The 23,729-nt window shown below is 43.0% G+C and overlaps 1 protein-coding gene across 3 annotated transcripts in view; it reads left to right on the top strand.

Annotated features, from left to right (window-relative positions):
• cyfip1 (cytoplasmic FMR1 interacting protein 1) overlaps positions 1-23,729 on the top strand; it is a 165,602-nt gene that overhangs the window by 139,252 nt on the left and 2,621 nt on the right. For all 3 annotated transcript variants that reach the window (XM_041889523.1, XM_041889522.1, XM_041889524.1), the window contains 6 exons: positions 620-763; positions 11,249-11,339; positions 11,505-11,635; positions 21,240-21,312; positions 21,389-21,483; positions 22,715-22,953. In XM_041889523.1, coding sequence (XP_041745457.1) covers positions 620-763; positions 11,249-11,339; positions 11,505-11,635; positions 21,240-21,312; positions 21,389-21,483; positions 22,715-22,953 — 773 coding nt within the window. The remainder of the gene's footprint in view (positions 1-619; positions 764-11,248; positions 11,340-11,504; positions 11,636-21,239; positions 21,313-21,388; positions 21,484-22,714; positions 22,954-23,729) is intronic.

The raw sequence follows: 23,729 nt of genomic DNA, 5'->3' as shown, positions 1-23,729 counted from the left end.
GTGTAACACTTCTCCCCTAGCCCCCTACAGTGTAGTGTAACACTTCTCCCCTAGCCCCCTGTAGTGTAACACTTCTCCCCTAGCCCCCTGTAGTGTAACACTTCTCCCCTAGCCCCCTGTAGTGTAACACTTCTCCCCTAGCCTCCTACAGTGTAGTGTAACACTTCTCCCCTAGCCTCCTACAGTGTAACACTTCTCCCCTAGCCCCCTGTAGTGTAGTGTAACACTTCTCCCCTAGCCCCCTGCAGTGTAGTGTAACACTTCTCCCCTAGCCTCCTACAGTGTAACACTTCTCCCCTAGCCCCCTGTAGTGTAGTGTAACACTTCTCCCCTAGCCCCCTGTAGTGTAGTGTAACACTTCTCCCCTAGCCCCCTGTAGTGTAGTGTAACACTTCTCCCCTAGCCCCCAGCCTCACCACTGAGCGATTACAGCAGCAGCAACTCAGAGCTGACAGGAAGGGAGGGAGTCAGAAAGTGAAAATTGGAGGGGGAAATTCTGGCATAACTTTCTCTCTCTCTCTCCCACTCTCCCTGTTTCCCTCTCTCTCTCTCTCTCTCGCTCTCTCTCTCCCTGTCTCTCCCCCTCTCCCTCTCTCTCCCTGTCTCTCCCCCTCTACAGGCTCTGAATCTGGCGTACAGCAGTATCTTTGGTTTCTACAGGCACTTTGTTGGTCCTCCTCACATCAAGGCCATGTGTCGCCTGCTGGGGTACCAGGGCATCGCTGTGGTCATAGAGGAGCTGCTCAAAGTGGTCAAGAGCCTGGTGAGAAAGGAGAGGGGGGTGGAGGGGGGGGGGCAGGATGTCACAGTGGAGTAGGGGGGTGGTGGGTGGGAGGGAGGGAGGAGGAATGGAAGGTGAGGGTGGAGGAATGGAGGGTGAGGGTGGAGAAGGAATGGAGGGGGAGGGTGTAGGGAGGAATGGAGGGGGAGGGTGTAGGGAGGAATGGAGGGTGAGGTGGAGAAGGAATGGAGGGTGAGGGTGGAGAAGGAATGGAGGGGGAGGGTGTAGGGAGGAATGGAGGGTGAGGGTGTAGGGAGGAATGGAGGGTGAGGGTGGAGAAGGAATGGAGGGTGAGGGTGGAGAAGGAATGGAGGGGGAGGGTGTAGGGAGGAATGGAGGGTGAGGGTGTAGGGAGGAATGGAGGGTGAGGGTGGAGGAGGAATGGAGGGGGGAGGGAGGAATGGAGGGTGAGGGTGTAGGGAGGAATGGAGGGTGAGGGTGTAGGGAGGAATGGAGGGTGAGGGTGTAGGGAGGAATGGAGGGTGAGTGTGGAGGAGGAATGGAGGGGAGGGTGGAGGAGGAATGGAGGGTGAGGGTGTAGGGAGGAATGGAGGGTGAGGGTGGAGGAGGGAGGGAGGAGGGATGGAGGGAGGAGGGATGGAGGGGGAGGGAGGAGGGATGGAGGGGGAGGGAGGAGGGAGGGAGGGGGGATGGAGGGGGGAGGGATGGGGGAGGGAGGGTGCTTCAGGATGTAGGAGAATGGGCATTTCCTATTACCATGGTGTTAGAAAATGGTCTACTTCTTGTAACTGATGACAGAGACGGATGTTGTCCTTGGCCTTTAGTCAGTTAGATTTGCTCACCTCATGTCCTCTCTCCTCCATCCGCTCTCGCCTCCTTTTGAAAAAGGTCAAAGTTAAAGATGCACTATGCAGAAATCGCTCCTCCATTTCCTGATTGCAAAAATTATAATAGTTCGCCTAATTTCAGTTTGTGACAAAACAAGCAAGTATAGTGTAGAGAATCATTGTATCTAAAGCGCTCTGAAATATAATTTTCCATAATCAAAAATATTGTATTTTCAGCTGTTTTGAAGCTGGTGTACAAAACCCAAAGTAAAAGACGCAAAAACTAAAAGGGAAGTATAGAAATAGTGCAGATAGAACAGATCTACTTCTTTTTAGACTTGATTTCAATGAGAGTGACAGATCTATAACTCACATTTCTAAACTCAGCAAAAAAGAAACGTCCCTTTTTCAGGACCCTGTCTTTCAAAGATAATTCGTAAAAATCCAAATAACTTCACAGATCTTCATTGTAAAGGGTCCTGAAAAAACACTGACAGCAGGAATAGCTATGTATTCAAATTAAATCAAATTTCATTGGTCACATACACATATTTAGCAGATGTTATTGCGGGTATAGCGAAATGATTGTGTTCCTAGCTCCAGCAGTGCAGTAATATCTAACAATTCACTACAATACACAAATCTCAAAGAATGGAATTAAGAAATATATAAATATTAAGACGAGCAATGTCAGAGTGGCATTGACTAAAATACAGTAGAATAGAATACAGTATATACATATGAGATGAGTAAAGCAGTATGTAAACATTATTAAAGTGACCAGTGTTCCATTATTAAAGTGACCAGTGATTCCATGTAAACTCAGCAAAAAAAGAAACGTTCCTTTTTCAGGACCCTGTCTTTCAAAGATAATTTGTAAAACTCAATAACTTCACAGATCTTCATTGTAAAGGGTTTAAACACTGTTTCCCATGCTTGTTCAATGAACCATAAACAATTAATGAACATGCACCTGTGGAACGGTCGTTAAGACACTAACAGCTTACAGACAGTAGGCAATTAAGGTCACAGTTATGAAAACTTAGGACACTAAAGAGGCCTTTCTACTGACTCTGAAAAACACCAAACGAAAGATGTCCAGGGTCCCTGCTCATCTGCGTGAACGTGCCTTATGCATGCTGCAAGGAGGCATGCAGATGTGGCCAGGGCAATAAATTGCAATGTCCGTACTGTGAGACGCCCAAGACAGCGCTACAGGGAGACAGGACGGACAGCTGATCGTCCTCGCAGTGGCAGACCATGTGTAACAACACCTGCACAGGTTCGGTATATCTGAACATCACACCTGCGGGACAGGTACAGGATGGCAACAACAACTGCCCGAGTTACACCAGGAACGCACAATCCCTCCATCAGTGCTCAGACTGTCCACAATAGGCTGAGAGAGGCTGGACTGAGGGCTTGTAGGCCTGTTGTAAGGCAGGTCCTCACCAGACATCACCAACAACAACGTCGCCTATGGGCACAAACCCACTGTTGCTGGACCAGACAGGACTGGCAAAAAGTGCTCTTCACTGACGAGTCGCGGTTTTGTCTCACCAGGGGTGGTCGGATTCGCGTTTATCGTCGATGGAATGAGCGTTACACCGATGCCTGTACTCTGGAGCGGGATCAATTTGGAGGTGGAGGGTCCGTCATGGTCTGGGGCGGTGTGTCACAGCATCATCGGACTGAGCTTGTTGTCATTGCAGGCAATCTCAACGCTGTGCGTTACAGGGAAGACATCCTCATCCCTCATGTGGTACCCTTCCTGCAGGCTCATCCTGACATTACCCTCCAGCATGACAATGCCACCAGCCATACTGCTCGTTCTGTGGGTGATTTCCTGCAAGACAGGAATGTCAGTGATTTCCTGCAAGACAGGAATGTCAGTGTTCTGCCATGGCCAGCGAAGAGCCCGGATCTCAATCCCATTGAGCACGTATCGGACCTGTTGGATCGGAGGGTGAGGGCTAGGGCCATTCCCCCCAGAAATGTCCGGGAACTTGCAAGTGCCTTGGTGGAAGAGTGGGGTAACATTTCACAGCAAGAACTGGCAAATCTGGTGCAGTCCATGAGGAGGAGATGCACTGCAGTACTTAATGCAGCTGGTGGCCACACCAGATACTGACTGTTACTTTTGATTTTGACCCCCCCTTTGTTCAGGGACACATTATTCAATTTCTGTTAGTCACATGTCTGGGGAACTTGTTCAGTTTATGTCACAGCTTTAAATCGAGGAGAGTCGGCGAGAATGGACATGCGCTTGCTTGAAATGAGACGGTCCTCCTCCACTCGCACGTCATTAGGCTAATTACGCTTACAGATAGTGGTACCATTCCTCTAGATAGTGGTACCATTCCTCTAGATAGTAGTACCATTCCTCTAGATAGTGGTACCATTCCTCTAGATAGTAGTACCATTCCTCTAGATAGTAGTACCATTCCTCTAGATATAGTAGTACCATTCCTCTAGATATAGTGGTACCATTCCTCTAGATCAGGGGTGTCAAACGTACGGCCCGCGGGCCGGATCAGGCCCGCAAACGGGTTTAATCCGGCCCGCGAGATGATTTTGGAAAAAAATAATAAAATAAAATGCTGTTCCAATTGCGTCCACTGGATGGCGCAATAGCAATTGTGTTAAGCAAGCAAATTGTTTATACCGGGGCAGAGCAAGTAGGTCAAGCACGTGCAGCCAATGAGCTACTTTGTTTTGCCCGCGATATTTATTACGGCTTCTACTTTTAACATTATGTGCTTTGGCACCCTCATTGCCCCAATATGTCTCTGTCAAAAAAGAGAAAAGTGGACGCAGAGTGCAGAGTGTTCCAAGAAAAAGCCAAGACATCAGTGACGCTGCAGTGAAAGCTAGCTACCTCATTGCTAATGAAATCGCAGTGCCTTCAAAACCATTTAGTGAGGGTGAATTTGTAAAAACATGCATGATGAAGGCAGCGGAGATTGTGTGCCCTGAAAAGCGGCAGGCTTTTGCAAATATCAGCCTGACAAGAAACACAGTTGCAGACAGGATTTCCGATCTTTCAGTGGATTTGGACAGCCAGTTGAAGCAAAAAGTAAAGTCATTTATTGCGTTTTCGGTTGCAATTGATGAAAGCACGGACATTACAGATGTTGCACAACTGGCCATTTTCATCCGCGGAGTTGATGACACATTGACCGTCACCGAGGAGTTCGTGGAGTTGGTGCCGATGACAGATACGACAGCAGCTGATATTTTTACCGCACTCGTCGGCGCGCTGGACAGGGTCGGAGTGGACTGGTCCCGCGCTGTCAGCCTGGCTACAGATGGTGCGCCCTCAATGATCGGGAAAAAAGCAGGCGTTGTGACAAAGTTCAGAGAGAAAGTGCAATCTGCAAATGGAGGACGTGATTTTTTGACTTTTCACTGTATTTTGCACCAGGAGGCTTTGTGTTGCAAGTCATTAAAGATGGATAACGTCATGAAGGTGGTCATCCAAACTGTTAATTTCATCCGATCCAGAAGCCTGAATCACCGTCAGTTTGACAGCCTTCTCAGAGAGAAAGACCACATCTATGGCCTGCCATACCACACTGAGGTAAGATGGTTAAGCCGAGGTGCTGTGCTGAGGCGTTTCTTTGATTTACGAGAAGAAATTGAACAGTTCATGGAAGAAAAGGGCAAACCAGTGTTAGAATTTCATTCCGCAGAATGGATGCAGGACCTTGCATTTATGGTGGATGTTACAGAGCACCTGAATAACTTGAACAAACAGCTGCAAGGGCGCAACAAAGTTGTCACGCAGTATTATGACAGCATATTTTCTTTCAAGTTGAAGCTGTCATTGTGGGAAACGCAACTTGCCGGTGGTGATGCAGCTCACTTCCCCTGTCTGAAAAATGTGTGCGCGACCCAACATGTGGCAGACATGAAGCGGTTCAAAGATAAAATAACGGGACTGTTACGGGAGTTTGAGCAACGCTTTCAGATTTATGTTTATGTTTTTATGTTGATGTGCTATTGTTTTTAATTGATTTTATTTTATTTGTATATTTAACCTATTCTTGACTCTGTTGTTCTTGCACTTGTTTGGGGAACAGGATTTCATTATTTTTATCTACATTTCTGCCTGAGAAATGACACCCTGATATAGTTCTGTGATCTGTGAAACAGTTCTGTTAATCACTGAGGCATTGTGTGTTTGTGTGTTCTTTTTCTTTAGAATTTTCAAATAAACTTGACGTGTTTTATGATTAATAGTGATGTTGTGCTTGTACTATTTTGGACACACTGTCCTCAGGCTCCAGCTTTATGTTGTATGTTGATCGTATTAAAACAAAGAAAACAATCTGAAGTTGTTGTTTTTAAGTTATATATACCATGATTTTTCCGGTCCGGCCCACTTGGGAATAGATTTTCCTCCATGTGGCCCCTGAGCTAAAATGAGTTTGACACCCCTGCATTAGATAGTAGTTCCATTCCTCTAGATATAGTAGTACCATTCCTCTAGATAGTAGTACCATTCCTCTAGATATAGTGGTACCATTCCTCTAGATAGTGGTACCATTCCTCTAGATAGTGGTACCATTCCTCTAGATAGTAGTACCATTCCTCTAGATATAGTAGTACCATTCCTCTAGATAGTAGTTCCATTCCTCTAGATAGTAGTACCATTCCTCTAGATAGTAGTACCATTCCTCTAGATAGTAGTACCATCCCTCTAGATATAGTAGTACCATTCCTCTAGATATAGTAGTACCATTCCTCTAGATAGTAGTACCATTCCTCTAGATATAGTAGTACCATTCCTCTAGATAGTGGTACCATTCCTCTAGATAGTGGTACCATTCCTCTAGATAGTAGTACCATTCCTCTAGATATAGTAGTACCATTCCTCTAGATATAGTAGTACCATTCCTCTAGATAGTAGTACCATTCCTCTAGATATAGTAGTACCATTCCTCTAGATAGTGGTACCATTCCTCTAGATAGTAGTACCATTCCTCTAGATATAGTAGTACCATTCCTCTAGATATAGTAGTACCATTCCTCTAGATAGTGGTACCATTCCTCTAGATAGTAGTACCATTCCTCTAGATATAGTAGTACCATTCCTCTAGATAGTAGTACCATTCCTCTAGATAGTAGTACCATTCCTCTAGATAGTAGTACCATTCCTCTAGATAGTAGTACCATTCCTCTAGATATAGTAGTACCATTCCTCTAGATAGTAGTACCATTCCTCTAGATAGTGGTACCATTCCTCTAGATAGTAGTACCATTCCTCTAGATATAGTAGTACCATTCCTCTAGATAGTAGTACCATTCCTCTAGATAGTAGTACCATTCCTCTAGATATAGTAGTACCATTCCTCTAGATAGTGGTACCATTCCTCTAGATAGTAGTACCATTCCTCTAGATATAGTAGTACCATTCCTCTAGATAGTAGTACCATTCCTCTAGATATAGTAGTACCATTCCTCTAGATATAGTAGTTCCATTCCTCTAGATATAGTAGTACCATTCCTCTAGATATAGTAGTACCATTCCTCTAGATATAGTAGTACCATTCCTCTAGATAGTAGTACCATTCCTCTAGATATAGTAGTACCATTCCTCTAGATAGTAGTACCATTCCTCTAGATATAGTAGTACCATTCCTCTAGATAGTAGTACCATTCCTCTAGATATAGTAGTACCATTCCTCTAGATATAGTAGTACCATTCCTCTAGATAGTGGTACCATTCCTCTAGATAGTAGTACCATTCCTCTAGATATAGTAGTACCATTCCTCTAGATAGTAGTACCATTCCTCTAGATATAGTAGTACCATTCCTCTAGATATAGTAGTTCCATTCCTCTAGATATAGTAGTACCATTCCTCTAGATAGTAGTACCATTCCTCTAGATAGTGGTACCATTCCTCTAGATAGTGGTACCATTCCTCTAGATAGTAGTACCATTCCTCTAGATAGTAGTACCATTCCTCTAGATAGTAGTACCATTCCTCTAGATAGTGGTACCATTCCTCTAGATAGTAGTACCATTCCTCTAGATATAGTGGTACCATTCCTCTAGATAGTAGTACCATTCCTCTAGATATAGTAGTACCATTCCTCTAGATAGTAGTACCATTCCTCTAGATATAGTAGTACCATTCCTCTAGATAGTGGTACCATTCCTCTAGATAGTAGTACCATTCCTCTAGATATAGTAGTACCATTCCTCTAGATAGTAGTACCATTCCTCTAGATATAGTAGTACCATTCCTCTAGATATAGTAGTACCATTCCTCTAGATATAGTAGTTCCATTCCTCTAGATAGTGGTACCATTCCTCTAGATAGTGGTACCATTCCTCTAGATAGTGGTACCATTCCTCTAGATATAGTAGTACCATTCCTCTAGATAGTAGTACCATTCCTCTAGACAGTGGTACCATTCCTCTAGATATAGTAGTACCATTCCTCTAGATATAGTAGTACCATTCCTCTAGATATAGTAGTACCATTCCTCTAGATAGTGGTACCATTCCTCTAGATAGTAGTACCATTCCTCTAGATATAGTAGTACCATTCCTCTAGATAGTAGTACCATTCCTCTAGATATAGTAGTACCATGCCTCTAGATAGTGGTACCATTCCTCTAGATAGTAGTACCATTCCTCTAGATATAGTAGTACCATTCCTCTAGATAGTAGTACCATTCCTCCAGATAGTAGTACCATTCCTCTAGATATAGTAGTACCATTCCTCTAGATAGTAGTACCATTCCTCTAGATAGTAGTACCATTCCTCTAGATATAGTAGTACCATTCCTCTAGATAGTAGTACCATTCCTCTAGATAGTGGTACCATTCCTCTAGATAGTAGTACCATTCCTCTAGATATAGTAGTACCATTCCTCTAGATAGTAGTACCATGCCTCTAGATAGTAGTACCATTCCTCTAGATAGTAGTACCATTCCTCTAGATAGTGGTACCATTCCTCTAGATAGTAGTACCATTCCTCTAGATAGTAGTACCATTCCTCTAGATATAGTAGTACCATTCCTCTAGATATAGTAGTACCATTCCTCTAGATATAGTAGTACCATTCCTCTAGATATAGTAGTACCATTCCTCTAGATAGTGGTACCATTCCTCTAGATCAGGGTTCTTCAATTCCGGTCCTGGAGGGCCGAAACACCTCTGTTTTTCATCCTCTCCTTCTAATCAGGGGCTAATTCAGACCTGGGACACCAGGTGAGTGCAATTAACTACCAGGTAGAAATAAAAAACAGAAGTGTTTCGGCCCTCCAGGACCGGAATTGAAGAACCCTGCTCTAGATAGTGGTACCATTCCTCTAGATAGTGGTACCATTCCTCTAGATATAGTAGTACCATTCCTCTAGATAGTAGTACCATTCCTCTAGATAGTGGTACCATTCCTCTAGATATAGTAGTACCATTCCTCTAGATATAGTAGTACCATTCCTCTAGATAGTGGTACCATTCCTCTAGATAGTAGTACCATTCCTCTAGATATAGTAGTACCATTCCTCTAGATAGTAGTACCATTCCTCTAGATAGTAGTACCATTCCTCTAGATATAGTAGTACCATTCCTCTAGATAGTGGTACCATTCCTCTAGATAGTAGTACCATTCCTCTAGATATAGTAGTACCATTCCTCTAGATAGTAGTTCCATTCCTCTAGATATAGTAGTACCATTCCTCTAGATATAGTAGTACCATTCCTCTAGATATAGTAGTACCATTCCTCTAGATATAGTAGTACCATTCCTCTAGATAGTGGTACCATTCCTCTAGATAGTAGTACCATTCCTCTAGATAGTGGTACCATTCCTCTAGATAGTAGTACCATTCCTCTAGATAGTGGTACCATTCCTCTAGATATAGTAGTACCATTCCTCTAGATATAGTAGTACCATTCCTCTAGATATAGTAGTACCATTCCTCTAGATAGTAGTACCATTCCTCTAGATAGTGGTACCATTCCTCTAGATAGTGGTACCATTCCTCTAGATAGTAGTACCATTCCTCTAGATATAGTAGTACCATTCCTCTAGATAGTGGTACCATTCCTCTAGATAGTAGTACCATTCCTCTAGATATAGTAGTACCATTCCTCTAGATAGTAGTACCATTCCTCTAGATAGTAGTACCATTCCTCTAGATAGTGGTACCATTCCTCTAGATAGTAGTACCATTCCTCTAGATATAGTAGTACCATTCCTCTAGATAGTAGTTCCATTCCTCTAGATAGTGGTACCATTCCTCTAGATATAGTAGTACCATTCCTCTAGATATAGTAGTACCATTCCTCTAGATATAGTAGTACCATTCCTCTAGATAGTGGTACCATTCCTCTAGATAGTGGTACCATTCCTCTAGATATAGTAGTACCATTCCTCTAGATATAGTAGTACCATTCCTCTAGATATAGTAGTACCATTCCTCTAGATAGTGGTACCAATCCTCTAGATAGTAGTACCATTCCTCTAGATAGTAGTACCATTCCTCTAGATATAGTAGTACCATTCCTCTAGATATAGTAGTACCATTCCTCTAGATAGTAGTACCATTCCTCTAGATATAGTAGTACCATTCCTCTAGATAGTGGTACCATTCCTCTAGATAGTAGTACCATTCCTCTAGATATAGTAGTACCATTCCTCTAGATATAGTAGTACCATTCCTCTAGATAGTAGTACCATTCCTCTAGATATAGTAGTACCATTCCTCTAGATATAGTAGTACCATTCCTCTAGATAGTAGTACCATTCCTCTAGATATAGTAGTACCATTCCTCTAGATATAGTAGTACCATTCCTCTAGATAGTGGTACCATTCCTCTAGATAGTAGTACCATTCCTCTAGATATAGTAGTACCATTCCTCTAGATAGTAGTACCATTCCTCTAGATAGTAGTACCATTCCTCTAGATAGTAGTACCATTCCTCTAGATAGTAGTACCATGCCTCTAGATATAGTAGTACCATTCCTCTAGATAGTAGTACCATTCCTCTAGATAGAGGTACCATTCCTCTAGATAGTAGTACCATTCCTCTAGATATAGTAGTACCATTCCTCTAGATAGTAGTACCATTCCTCTAGATAGTAGTACCATTCCTCTAGATATAGTAGTACCATTCCTCTAGATAGTGGTACCATTCCTCTAGATATAGTAGTACCATTCCTCTAGATATAGTAGTACCATTCCTCTAGATAGTGGTACCATTCCTCTAGATAGTGGTACCATTCCTCTAGATATAGTAGTACCATTCCTCTAGATAGTGGTACCATTCCTCTAGATAGTGGTACCATTCCTCTAGATAGTGGTACCATTCCTCTAGATAGTAGTACCATTCCTCTAGATAGTAGTACCATTCCTCTAGATATAGTAGTACCATTCCTCTAGATAGTGGTACCATTCCTCTAGATAGTGGTACCAATCCTCTAGATAGTGGTACCATTCCTCTAGATATAGTAGTACCATTCCTCTAGATAGTGGTACCATTCCTCTAGATAGTGGTACCAATCCTCTAGATAGTAGTACCATTCCTCTAGATATAGTAGTACCATTCCTCTAGATAGTGGTACCATTCCTCTAGATAGTGGTACCAATCCTCTAGATAGTAGTACCATTCCTCTAGATCAGCCCTTATTAACCCCGTCCGTCCGTCCCCGCTCAGCTCCAGGGAACCATCATGCAGTATGTGAAGACCCTGATGGAGGTGATGCCTAAGATCTGCCGTCTCCCACGCCACGAGTACGGCTCCCCGGGTGAGTCCAGGGAGAGACAGGGAGCTCCCTTCAATGTCTGACAGATCTTTATATAATTAAACGTTTCAGCAAGATCAAATTGGCAATAGTTGCAAGCTATTATGAGTGTCCTTAATCGATCTCTTGATTTGATTAGCAGATCTGTCTGTCTCTGTTCCCTGCCAGGTATCCTGGAGTTCTTCCACCACCAGCTGAAGGACATAGTGGAGTACGCTGAACTGAAGACGGTCTGCTTCCAGAACCTCAGAGAGGTGGGCAATGCCCTGCTGTTCTGTCTGCTCAGCGAACAGAGCCTGGTAAGAACCTCAAACACATTTACGTTTACGTTTACGTCATTAGCAGACGCTCTTATCCAGAGCGACTTACAGTTAGTGAGTGTTTTAATTTTTCATACTGGCCCCCCGTGGGAATCGAACCCACAACCCTGGCGTTGCAAACGCCATGCTCTACCAACTGAGCTATATCCCTGCCGGCCATTCCCTCCCCTACCCTGGACGACGCTGGGCCAATTGTGCGCCGCCCCATGGGTCTCCCGGTCGCGGCCGGCCACGACAGAGCCTGGATCTCTAGTGGCACAGCTAGCACTGCGATGCAGTGCCTTAGACCACTGCGCCACTCGGGAGGTCACATCATGACCAAACACATCATGACCACAGTACAACCTCAACCACATCATGACCACAATACAACCTCAACCACATCATGACCACAATACAACCTCAACCACATCATGACCAAACACATCATGACCACAATACAACCTCAACCACATCATGACCACAATACAACCTCAACCACATCATGACCAAACACATCATGACCACAATACAACCTCAACCACATCATGACCAAACACATCATGACCACAATACAACCTCAACCACATCATGCAAATTCATGCCCTGCTGTTCTGTCTGCGCAGCGAACAGAGCCTGATAAGAACCACGACCCAAACACGTCTACACAACCTCAACATCTGAATCACCTTTATTCACCAATTACATTTAAACATAGTCAGAATGTTACCTGGTCATATGGTGATAGACAACATTTACAGACAACGGAGTTTAAACAGTTTCCATACATTATATACAACTAGTTAGAGTGGTTTCATTATATACAACTAGGTAGAGTGGTTTCATTATATACAACTAGTTAGAGTGGTTTCCATACATTATATACAACTAGGTAGAGTGGTTTCATTATATACAACTAGTTAGAGTGGTTTCATTATATACAACTAGGTAGAGTGGTTTCATTATATACAACTAGTTAGTGGTTTCATTATATACAACTAGTTAGAGTGGTTTCATTACATACAACTAGTTAGAGTGGTTTCATTACATACAACTAGGTAGAGTGGTTTCATTATATACAACTAGTTAGTGGTTTCATTATATACAACTAGGTAGAGTGGTTTCATTACATACAACTAGTTAGAGTGGTTTCATTATATACAACTAGTTAGAGTGGTTTCATTACATACAACTAGGTAGAGTGGTTTCATTATATACAACTAGGTAGAGTGGTTTCATTATATACAACTAGGTAGAGTGGTTTCATTATATACAACTAGGTAGAGTGGTTTCATTATATACAACTAGGTAGAGTGGTTTCATTATATACAACTAGTTAGGGTGGTTTCATTATATACAACTAGTTAGAGTGGTTTCCATTCATTATATTACAACTAGTTAGAGTGGTTTCCATTCATTATATACAACTAGTTAGAGTGGTTTCCATTCATTATATACAATTAGTTAGAGTGGTTTCATTATATACAACTAGGTAGAGTGGTTTCATTATATACAACTAGTTAGTGGTTTCATTATATACAACTAGGTAGAGTGGTTTCATTATATACAACTAGTTAGAGTGGTTTCATTACATACAACTAGGTAGAGTGGTTTCATTACATACAACTAGGTAGAGTGGTTTCATTATATACAACTAGTTAGAGTGGTTTCATTATATACAACTAGGTAGAGTGGTTTCATTATATACAACTAGGTAGAGTGGTTTCATTATATACAACTAGGTAGAGTGGTTTCATTATATACAACTAGTTAGAGTGTTTTCATTACATACAACTAGTTAGAGTGGTTTCATTACATACAACTAGGTAGAGTGGTTTCATTATATACAACTAGTTAGTGGTTTCATTATATACAACTAGGTAGAGTGGTTTCATTATATACAACTAGTTAGAGTGGTTTCATTACATACAACTAGGTAGAGTGGTTTCATTATATACAACTAGTTAGAGTGGTTTCATTACATACAACTAGGTAGAGTGGTTTCATTATATACAACTAGGTAGAGTGGTTTCATTATATACAACTAGGTAGAGTGGTTTCATTATATACAACTAGGTAGAGTGGTTTCATTATATACAACTAGGTAGAGTGGTTTCATTATATACAACTAGTTAGGGTGGTTTCATTATATACAACTAGTTAGAGTGGTTTCCATTCATTATATACAACTAGTTAGAGTGGTTTCTATTCATTATATACAACTAGTTAGAGTGGTTTCCATTCATTATATACAACTAGTTAGAGTGGTTTCATTATATACAACTAGGTAGAGTGGTTTCATTATATACAACTAGTTAGTGGTTTCATTATATACAACTAGTTAGAGTGGTTTCATTACATACAACTAGTTAGAGTGGTTTCATTATATACAACTAGGTAGAGTGGTTTCATTATATACAACTAGTTAGTGGTTTCATGATATACAACTAGGTAGAGTGGTTTCATTATATACAACTAGTTAGAGTGGTTTCATTACATACAACTAGGTAGAGTGGTTTCATTATATACAACTAGTTAGAGTGGTTTCATTACATACAACTAGGTAGAGTGGTTTCATTATATACAACTAGGTAGAGTGGTTTCATTATATACAACTAGGTAGAGTGGTTTCATTATATACAACTAGGTAGAGTGGTTTCATTATATACAACTAGGTAGAGTGGTTTCATTATATACAACTAGTTAGGGTGGTTTCATTATATACAACTAGTTAGAGTGGTTTCCATTCATTATATACAACTAGTTAGAGTGGTTTCCATTCATTATATACAACTAGTTAGAGTGGTTTCCATTCATTATATACAACTAGTTAGTGGTTTCATTATATACAACTAGGTAGAGTGGTTTCATTATATACAACTAGTTAGTGGTTTCATTATATACAACTAGGTAGAGTGGTTTCATTATATACAACTAGTTAGAGTGGTTTCATTACATACAACTAGGTAGAGTGGTTTCATTACATACAACTAGGTAGAGTGGTTTCATTATATACAACTAGTTAGAGTGGTTTCATTATATACAACTAGGTAGAGTGGTTTCATTATATACAACTAGGTAGAGTGGTTTCATTATATACAACTAGGTAGAGTGGTTTCATTATATACAACTAGTTAGAGTGGTTTCATTATATACAACTAGTTAGAGTGGTTTCATTATATACAACTAGTTAGAGTGGTTTCATTATATACAACTAGTTAGTGGTTTCATTATATACAACTAGGTAGAGTGGTTTCATTATATACAACTAGTTAGAGTGGTTTCATTATATACAACTATTTAGAGTGGTTTCATTATATACAACTAGTTAGAGTGGTTTCATTATATACAACTAGGTAGAGTGGTTTCATTATATACAACTAGGTAGAGTGGTTTCATTATATACAACTAGTTAGTGGTTTCATTATATACAACTAGTTAGTGGTTTCATTATATACAACTAGTTAGAGTGGTTTCATTATATACAACTAGGTAGAGTGGTTTCATTATATACAACTAGTTAGTGGTTTCATTATATACAACTAGGTAGAGTGGTTTCCTTTCATTATATACAACTAGTTAGAGTGGTTTCATTATATACAACTAGTTAGAGTGGTTTCATTATATACAACTAGTTAGAGTGGTTTCATTATATACAACTAGGTAGAGTGGTTTCATTATATGCAACTAGGTAGAGTGGTTTCATTATATACAACTAGTTAGAGTGGTTTCATTAAATACAACTAGTTAGTGGTTTCATTATATACAACTAGTTAGAGTGGTTTCATTATATACAACTAGGTAGAGTGGTTTCATTATATACAACTAGTTAGTGGTTTCATTATATACAACTAGTTAGTGGTTTCATTATATACAACTAGTTAGTGGTTTCATTAAATACAACTAGTTAGTGGTTTCGTTATATACAACTAGTTAGAGTGGTTTCATTATATACAACTAGGTAGAGTGGTTTCATTATATACAACTAGGTAGAGTGGTTTCATTATATACAACTAGTTAGTGGTTTCATTAAATACAACTAGTTAGTGGTTTCATTATATACAACTAGTTAGAGTGGTTTCATTATATACAACTAGGTAGAGTGGTTTCATTATATACAACTAGTTAGTGGTTTCATTATATACAACTAGTTAGTGGTTTCATTATATACAACTAGTTAGTGGTTTCATTATATACAACTAGTTAGTGGTTTCATTAAATACAACTAGTTAGTGGTTTCATTATATACAACTAGTTAGAGTGGTTTCATTATATACAATTAGTTAGAGTGGTTTCATTATATACAACTAGTTAGTGGTTTCATTATATACAACTAGTTAGTGGTTTCATTATATACAACTAGTTAGTGGTTTCATTAAATACAACTAGTTAGTGGTTTCATTATATACAACTAGTTAGAGTGGTTTCATTATATACAACTAGGTAGAGTGGTTTCATTATATACAACTAGTTAGTGGTTTCATTAAATACAACTAGTTAGTGGTTTCATTATATACAACTAGTTAGAGTGGTTTCATTATATACAACTAGGTAGAGTGGTTTCATTATATACAACTAGGTAGAGTGGTTTCATTATATACAACTAGTTAGTGGTTTCATTAAATACAACTAGTTAGTGGTTTCATTATATACAACTAGTTAGAGTGGTTTCATTATATACAACTAGGTAGAGTGGTTTCATTATATACAACTAGTTAGTGGTTTCATTATATACAACTAGTTAGTGGTTTCATTATATACAACTAGTTAGTGGTTTCATTATATACAACTAGTTAGTGGTTTCATTAAATACAACTAGTTAGTGGTTTCGTTATATACAACTAGTTAGAGTGGTTTCATTATATACAACTAGGTAGAGTGGTTTCATTATATACAACTAGGTAGAGTGGTTTCATTATATACAACTAGTTAGTGGTTTCATTAAATACAACTAGTTAGTGGTTTCATTATATACAACTAGTTAGAGTGGTTTCATTATATACAACTAGGTAGAGTGGTTTCATTATATACAACTAGTTAGTGGTTTCATTATATACAACTAGTTAGTGGTTTCATTATATACAACTAGTTAGTGGTTTCATTATATACAACTAGTTAGTGGTTTCATTATATACAACTAGTTAGAGTGGTTTCATTATATACAATTAGTTAGAGTGGTTTCATTATATACAATTAGTTAGAGTGGTTTCATTATATACAACTAGTTAGTGGTTTCATTATATACAACTAGTTAGTGGTTTCATTAAATACAACTAGTTAGTGGTTTCATTATATACAACTAGTTAGAGTGGTTTCATTATATACAACTAGGTAGAGTGGTTTCATTATATACAACTAGTTAGTGGTTTCATTAAATACAACTAGTTAGTGGTTTCATTATATACAACTAGTTAGAGTGGTTTCATTATATACAACTAGGTAGAGTGGTTTCATTATATACAACTAGTTAGTGGTTTCATTAAATACAACTAGTTAGTGGTTTCATTATATACAACTAGTTAGAGTGGTTTCATTATATACAACTAGGTAGAGTGGTTTCATTATATACAACTAGTTAGTGGTTTCATTATATACAACTAGTTAGAGTGAGTTAGAGCGATAAGAGAAGGAGCAGATAAATATATATATATACTATACAAAACATTATGCCAGACTGACCAGGTGAATCCAGGTGAAAGATATGATCCCTTATTGATGTCACCTGTTAAATCCACTTCAATCAGTGTAAATTAATGTGAGGAGACAGGTTAAAGAAGGATTTTTAAACCTTGAGACAACTGAGACATGGATTGTGCCATTCAGAGGGTGAATGGGCAAGACAAAGATTTAAAGGTGCACTGTGCAGAAATCGATCCGCCATTTCCTGGTTGCTAAAATTCTAATAGTTCGCCTAATTTCAGTTGATGTGACAAAACAAGCAAGTACAGTGTAGAGAATCATTGTACAATCTAAACTGCTTTGAAATATATTTTCAGCTGTTTGAAGCTGGTGTACAAAACCGAAAGTAAAAGACGCAAAAACTAAACTTAAGAATGGGAAGCATAGAAATAGCTCACATAGAACAGATATACCGCTTCTTAGACTTGCTTTCAATGAGAATGACAGATCTATAACACACATTTCTATGTGAATTTGGTCGGGTCACCCAAAAAGTTACATATTGCAGATTTAAGTACCTTTGAACAGGGTATGGTAGTAGATGCCAAGCGCACCGGTTTGTGTCAAGAACTGCAACGCTGCTGGGTTTTTCACACTCAACAGTTTCCTGTGTTTATCAACAATGGTCCACCACCCAAAGGACATCCAGCCAACTTGACACAACTGTGGGAAGCATTGGAGTCAACATGGGCCAGCATCCCTGGGGAACGCTTTTGACACCTTGTAGAGTCCATGCCCCGACGAATTGAGGCTGTTCTGAGAGCAAAAGGGGGTGCAACTCAATATTAGAAAGGTGTTCCTAATGTTAGGTATACTCAGTGGTATACAGTGGAGGTACAAATTTACAGAAACAGTATGAATATATAAATGCAGAGAGATGACCAGAGTAATGCATTATAGTGCAGTTATTTAGTGTACAGTTCAGAGATGGCTTAATGCAGTATGCAGCATAGAGGGCATAGTCCTTTAGATGGACGGTTGGTGAGGGCCACAGCCTGGGGGAACAAACTGTTCAGGTGGTGGAAGGTTCTGGTCATGAGTGACCTGAACCGCTTGCCAGAGGTGCATTTTTGGAGGAGGGGGTGACTGGGGTGGGAGGGGTCAGCGATTATCTTTACTGCACGCTTCCTTGCCCTGGAGTCTTGCAGGACCTTGATGGAGGGCAGGTGGCAGCCGATGACCCCCTCTGCAGACTGAACAATGCGTTGCAGTTTCACCTTGCAGCCGGCAGACCCAAAGCAGACGGTGATGGAGGATGGATTGACGATTGATGCGTAAAACCGGATTAAGATGTTAGAACATCTTAAAAGAACGATCTGGCCTTAATGGCCGTGTTCTGTTATAACCTCCACCCGGCACCCTGGTTCCTCTCTACCCAGTACAGCCAGAAGAGGACTGGTCACCCCTCAGAGCCTGGTTCCTCTGGTCTACCCAGTACAGCCAGAAGAGGACTGGTCACCCCTCAGAGCCTGGTTCCTCTGGTCTACCCAGTACAGCCAGAAGAGGACTGGCCACCCCTCAGAGCCTGGTTCCTCTGGTCTACCCAGTACAGCCAGTAGAGGACTGGCCACCCCTCAGAGCCTGGTTCCTCTCTACCCAGCACAGCCAGTAGAGGACTGGCCACCCCTCAGAGCCTGGTTCCTCTCTAGGTTTCTTCCTAGGTTTCTGCCTTTCTATGGAGTTTTTCCTAGCCACCGTGCTTCTACATCTGCATTGCTTGCTGTTTGGGGTTTTAGGCTGGGTTTCTGTATAAGCACTGTGACATCTGCTGATGCTTTATGAATACATTTTATTCTATTTGACTGGGAGATGTAGTGTTTTTTCAGCTGCCGCAAGTAGTACATCCGCTGGTGTGCCTTCTTGGTGACCGCTGTGATGTTGTCCTTCCAGTTGAGGTTGTGGGAGATGATGGTCCCCAGGAATTTGAATGATTCAGCCGTGCTAACAGCTGAGCCATCAATCTCAAGGGGGAGAGATGTTGAGGGGCATTTTTCTGAAGTCAACCACGATCTCCACGGTTTTGTCTGTGTTGAGTTCCAGGTTATTGCGACTGCACCAGACCACCAGCCGGTCGACCTCTCAACCGGTACATGGAGTCATCGCCGTCGGTGATGAGACCGACCTGAGTGGTGTCATCTGCAAACTTGAGTAGTTTGACAGATGCGTTGTTGGAAGTGCAGTCATTGATGTATTGTGAGTAGAGGTGAGAGCACACATTTTTGCGGCGCTCCGGTGCTGAGGGATAGTTCCGAAAGGTGTTTTCCCAGCTTCACGTGTTGCGTCCTGTTGGTCAGGAAGTCAGTGATCCACTGACAAATGGAGCTGGACACGTTCAGCTGGGAGAGTTTGTCTTGTAACAGTTCTGGGATGATGTTATTGAATGCAGAGCTAAAGTCCACAAACAATATCCTTGCATATGTCTCTGGGTTATCCAGGTGTTTGAGGATGTAGTGTAGGCCCGTGTTGACAGCGTCTTCCACAGACCTGTTAGCTCTGTAGGCAAACTGCAGAGGGTTGAGGGAGGCATCAGTCATGATTTTGAGATGGGACAGTGCCTGGCGCTCAAAGGTAAGGAGGTAGAGGGGGGTCTTTTCCTGGTGATTGAGGGGGCCTTTTGAGTCAAATCTGCAGTAAAACTGGTTTAGTTTATTCAGCAGTGAGGGGTCATCTGCTGTCGGGGGTGCTTTTGGTTTGTAGTTGCTAGTTTGTTTTAGTCAAATTTGTTTTCAGACAGACGAGCAGTCGTTGCTAGAGAACTGCTGCTCTAGCCTGACCTTTACTGCTGTTTGGCTGCCTTAATTCCTGAGTGTAGCTTTTTTGGGGCCTCTCTAGAGGTCCCTGGTCTTCCTCTTTGGCACTGCGGAGACCCTGTGGTCTTCCTCTTTGGCACTGCAGAGAACCTTGTGGTCTTCCTCTTTTGGAACTGCAGAGAGCCCTAATCTCACCAGTGAACCATGGCTTGTCTTTGCTGTGTGATAGAAAAGTCTGATGGGATGCAGTTCGCCTCACATACACTGATGTAGGATGTGACCCTGTCTGTGTAGTCGTGTATGTTGGCATTGTTGTCCTTGAATATGTTCCAATCCGTGGTGTCTAGGCGGTCCTTTAACTCCCCAATGGCCTCTTCAGTCCATTTCCGCACCGTATGTTTGACAGGCTTGGTGTTTTTTTTAGTTTCTGTCTGTATGCTGGGATGAGGTGTAGCATCACCTGGTCAGGGGACAGCGTGGTCTGAGTTCCCCAGGGGACCGTGGGGGACAGCGTGGTCTGAGTTCCCCAGGGGACCGTGGTGGACAGCGTGGTCTGAGTTCCCCAGGGGACCGTGGGGGACAGCGTGGTCTGAGTTCCCCAGGGGACCGTGGGGGACAGCGTGGTCTGAGTTCCCCAGGGGACCGTGGGGGACAGCGTGGTCTGAGTTCCCCAGGGGACCGTGGTGGACAGCGTGGTCTGAGATCCCCAGGTGGGCAGCGTGGTCTGAGTTCCCCAGAGGAGCGTAGGGGACAGCGTGGGATGAGTTCCCCAGGGGAGCGTGGTGGGCAGCGTGGTCTGAGTTCCCCAGAGGAGCGTAGGGGACAGCGTGGGATGAGTTCCCCAGGGGAGCGTAGGGGACAGCGTGGTCTGATATCCCCAGAGGAGCGTAGGGGACAGCGTGGTCTGAGATCCCCAGGGGAGACCTTTGGGGATAGCGTGGGATGAGTTCCCCAGGGGAGCGTGGGGGATAGCGTGGGATGAGTTCCCCAGGGGAGCGTAGGGGACAGCGTGGGATGAGTTCCCCAGGGGAGCGTGGGGGATAGCGTGGTCTGAGTTCCCCAGGGGAGCGTGGGGGATAGCGTGGGATGAGTTCCCCAGGGGAGCGTGGGGGATAGCGTGGGATGAGTTCCCCAGGGTTGTTTTTGTTTTAAACAATCTTCTCTTTCGCTCTCAGACTCAGGAGGAGGTGTGTGACCTGTTACATGCCGCACCATTCCAGAACATTCTTCCCAGGATCCATGTCAAGGGTAAGATTGTCTGTTCTGTCTGTTCTGTCTGTCTGTCTGAGTGGATTAGTGAATCTGTTGTCTCTTCTCTCTGTAGAGGGTGAGCGTCTTGATGCCAAGATGAAACGTCTGGAGGCTAAATACACAGCCCTGCACCTGGTTCCCCTGATAGAACGCCTGGGAACCCCTCAGGTACCATCACACTGCCTTAGTAACACCTGGTTCCCCTGATAGAACGCCTGGGAACCCCACAGGTACCATCACACTGCCTTAGTAACACCTGGTTCCCCTGATAGAACGCCTGGGAACCCCTCAGGTACCATCACACTGCCTTAGTAACACCTGGTTCCCCTGATAGAACGCCTGGGAACCCCTCAGGTACCATCACACTGCCTTAGTAACACCAGTACTGCACCTGGTTCCCCTGATAGAACGCCTGGGAACCCCACAGGTACCATCACACTGCCTTAGTAGCACCTGGTTCCCCTGATAGAACGCCTGGGAACCCCACAGGTACCATCACACTGCCTTAGTAGCACCTGGTTCCCCTGATAGAACGCCTGGGAACCCCACAGGTACCATCACACTGCCTTAGTAACACCTGGTTCCCCTGATAGAATGCCTGGGAACACCACAGGTACCATCACACTGCCTTAGTAACACCTGGTTCCCCTGATAGAACGCCTGGGAACCCCTCAGGTACCATCACACTGCCTTAGTAACACCTGGTTCCCCTGATAGAACGCCTGGGAACACCACAGGTACCATCACACTGCCTTAGTAGCACCTGGTTCCCCTGATAGAACGCCTGGGAACCCCACAGGTACCATCACACTGCCTTAGTAACACCTGGTTCCCCTGATAGAACGCCTGGGAACACCACAGGTACCATCACACTGCCTTAGTAACACCTGGTTCCCCTGATAGAACGCCTGGGAACCCCTCAGGTACCATCACACTGCCTTAGTAGCACCTGGTTCCCCTGATAGAACGCCTGGGAACCCCACAGGTACCATCACACTGCCTTAGTAACACCTGGTTCCCCTGATAGAACGCCTGGGAACCCCTCAGGTACCATCACACTGCCTTAGTAGCACCTGGTTCCCCTGATAGAACGCCTGGGAACCCCTCAGGTACCATCACACTGCCTTAGTAACACCAGTACTGCACCTGGTTCCCCTGATAGAACGCCTGGGAACCCCACAGGTACCATCACACTGCCTTAGTAACACCTGGTTCCCCTGATAGAACGCCTGGGAACCCCACAGGTACCATCACACTGCCTTAGTAACACCAGTACTGCACCTGGTTCCCCTGATAGAACGCCTGGGAACCCCTCCCCCTCTCCTCCTCCCCCACCTCCCTCGTCCCTATTTCTCCCCCTTTAATTCCCACTCTTTCTCCCCCCTCTCTCCCACTGTAGCAAATAGCCATTACCCGTGAAGGTGACCTGCTGACCAAAGAGCGTCTGTGTTGTGGCCTGTCCATGTTCGAGGTCATCCTCACACGTGTCCGCGGTTTCCTGGACGACCCCATCTGGCGCGGCCCGTTGCCCAGCAACGGCGTGATGCACGTGGACGAGTGTGTGGAGTTCCACCGGCTGTGGAGCGCCATGCAGTTTGTTTACTGCATTCCTGTAGGAGCTCACGAGTTCACCGTGGAGTGAGTAGTGACACAGCATCTGTCTAGAAGGATCTATGAGGGTTTTGCAGTGCTCTGTATACAGGGTGAATTATGTCATCTTAAAGCCATGTCTACATTTACATTTGACATGTTAGTCATTTAGCAGACGCTCTTATCCAGAGTGACTTCGTTATAAGTGCATTCATCTTAAGATAGCTAGGTGGGACAACCACATATCACAGGCATAGAAAGGACATTTTTCCTCAGTAACGGAGCTATCAGTAGAGACAAAGCTAGAGGGGTCAAGGGCAAGTGCTGGTTAAGGTTATTTTTATTACATTTGTTTGAGGAGGATTATTTAAGATACTGTTTGATGAGGAAGGGTTTCAGATGTTTTTGGAAAGATGGGCAGGGACTCTGCTGTCCTAGCGTCAGGGGGAAGCTGGTTCCATCATTGGGGTGCCAGGACAGAGAAGAGCTTACGAGTGGGAGGGCCAAGAGACCTGAGGTGGCAGAACGGAGTGCTCTGGTTGGGGTGGAGGGTTTGAGCATAGCCTGAAGGTAGGGAGGGGCAGTTCCTCTTGCTGCTCCGTAGGTAAGCACCATGGTCTAATAGTGGATGTGAGCTTCGACTGGAAGCCAGTGGAGTGGGCGGAGGAGCGGGGTGACATGGGAGAACTTGGGAAGGTTGAACACCAGGCAGGCTGCAGCGTTCTGGATAAGTTGCAGGGGTTTGATGGCACAAGCGGGGAGCCCAGCCAACAGAGAGTTGAAATAGTCCAGACGGGACAGGACAAGTGCCTGGATTAGGACCT

Source organism: Coregonus clupeaformis, unplaced genomic scaffold (assembly GCF_020615455.1).
Source record: "Coregonus clupeaformis isolate EN_2021a unplaced genomic scaffold, ASM2061545v1 scaf0028, whole genome shotgun sequence".
Lineage (NCBI taxonomy): Eukaryota > Metazoa > Chordata > Actinopteri > Salmoniformes > Salmonidae > Coregonus > Coregonus clupeaformis.
The sequence above is the reverse complement of the archived record's forward strand: the minus strand, read 5'-3'. Positions and strand labels throughout refer to the sequence as shown.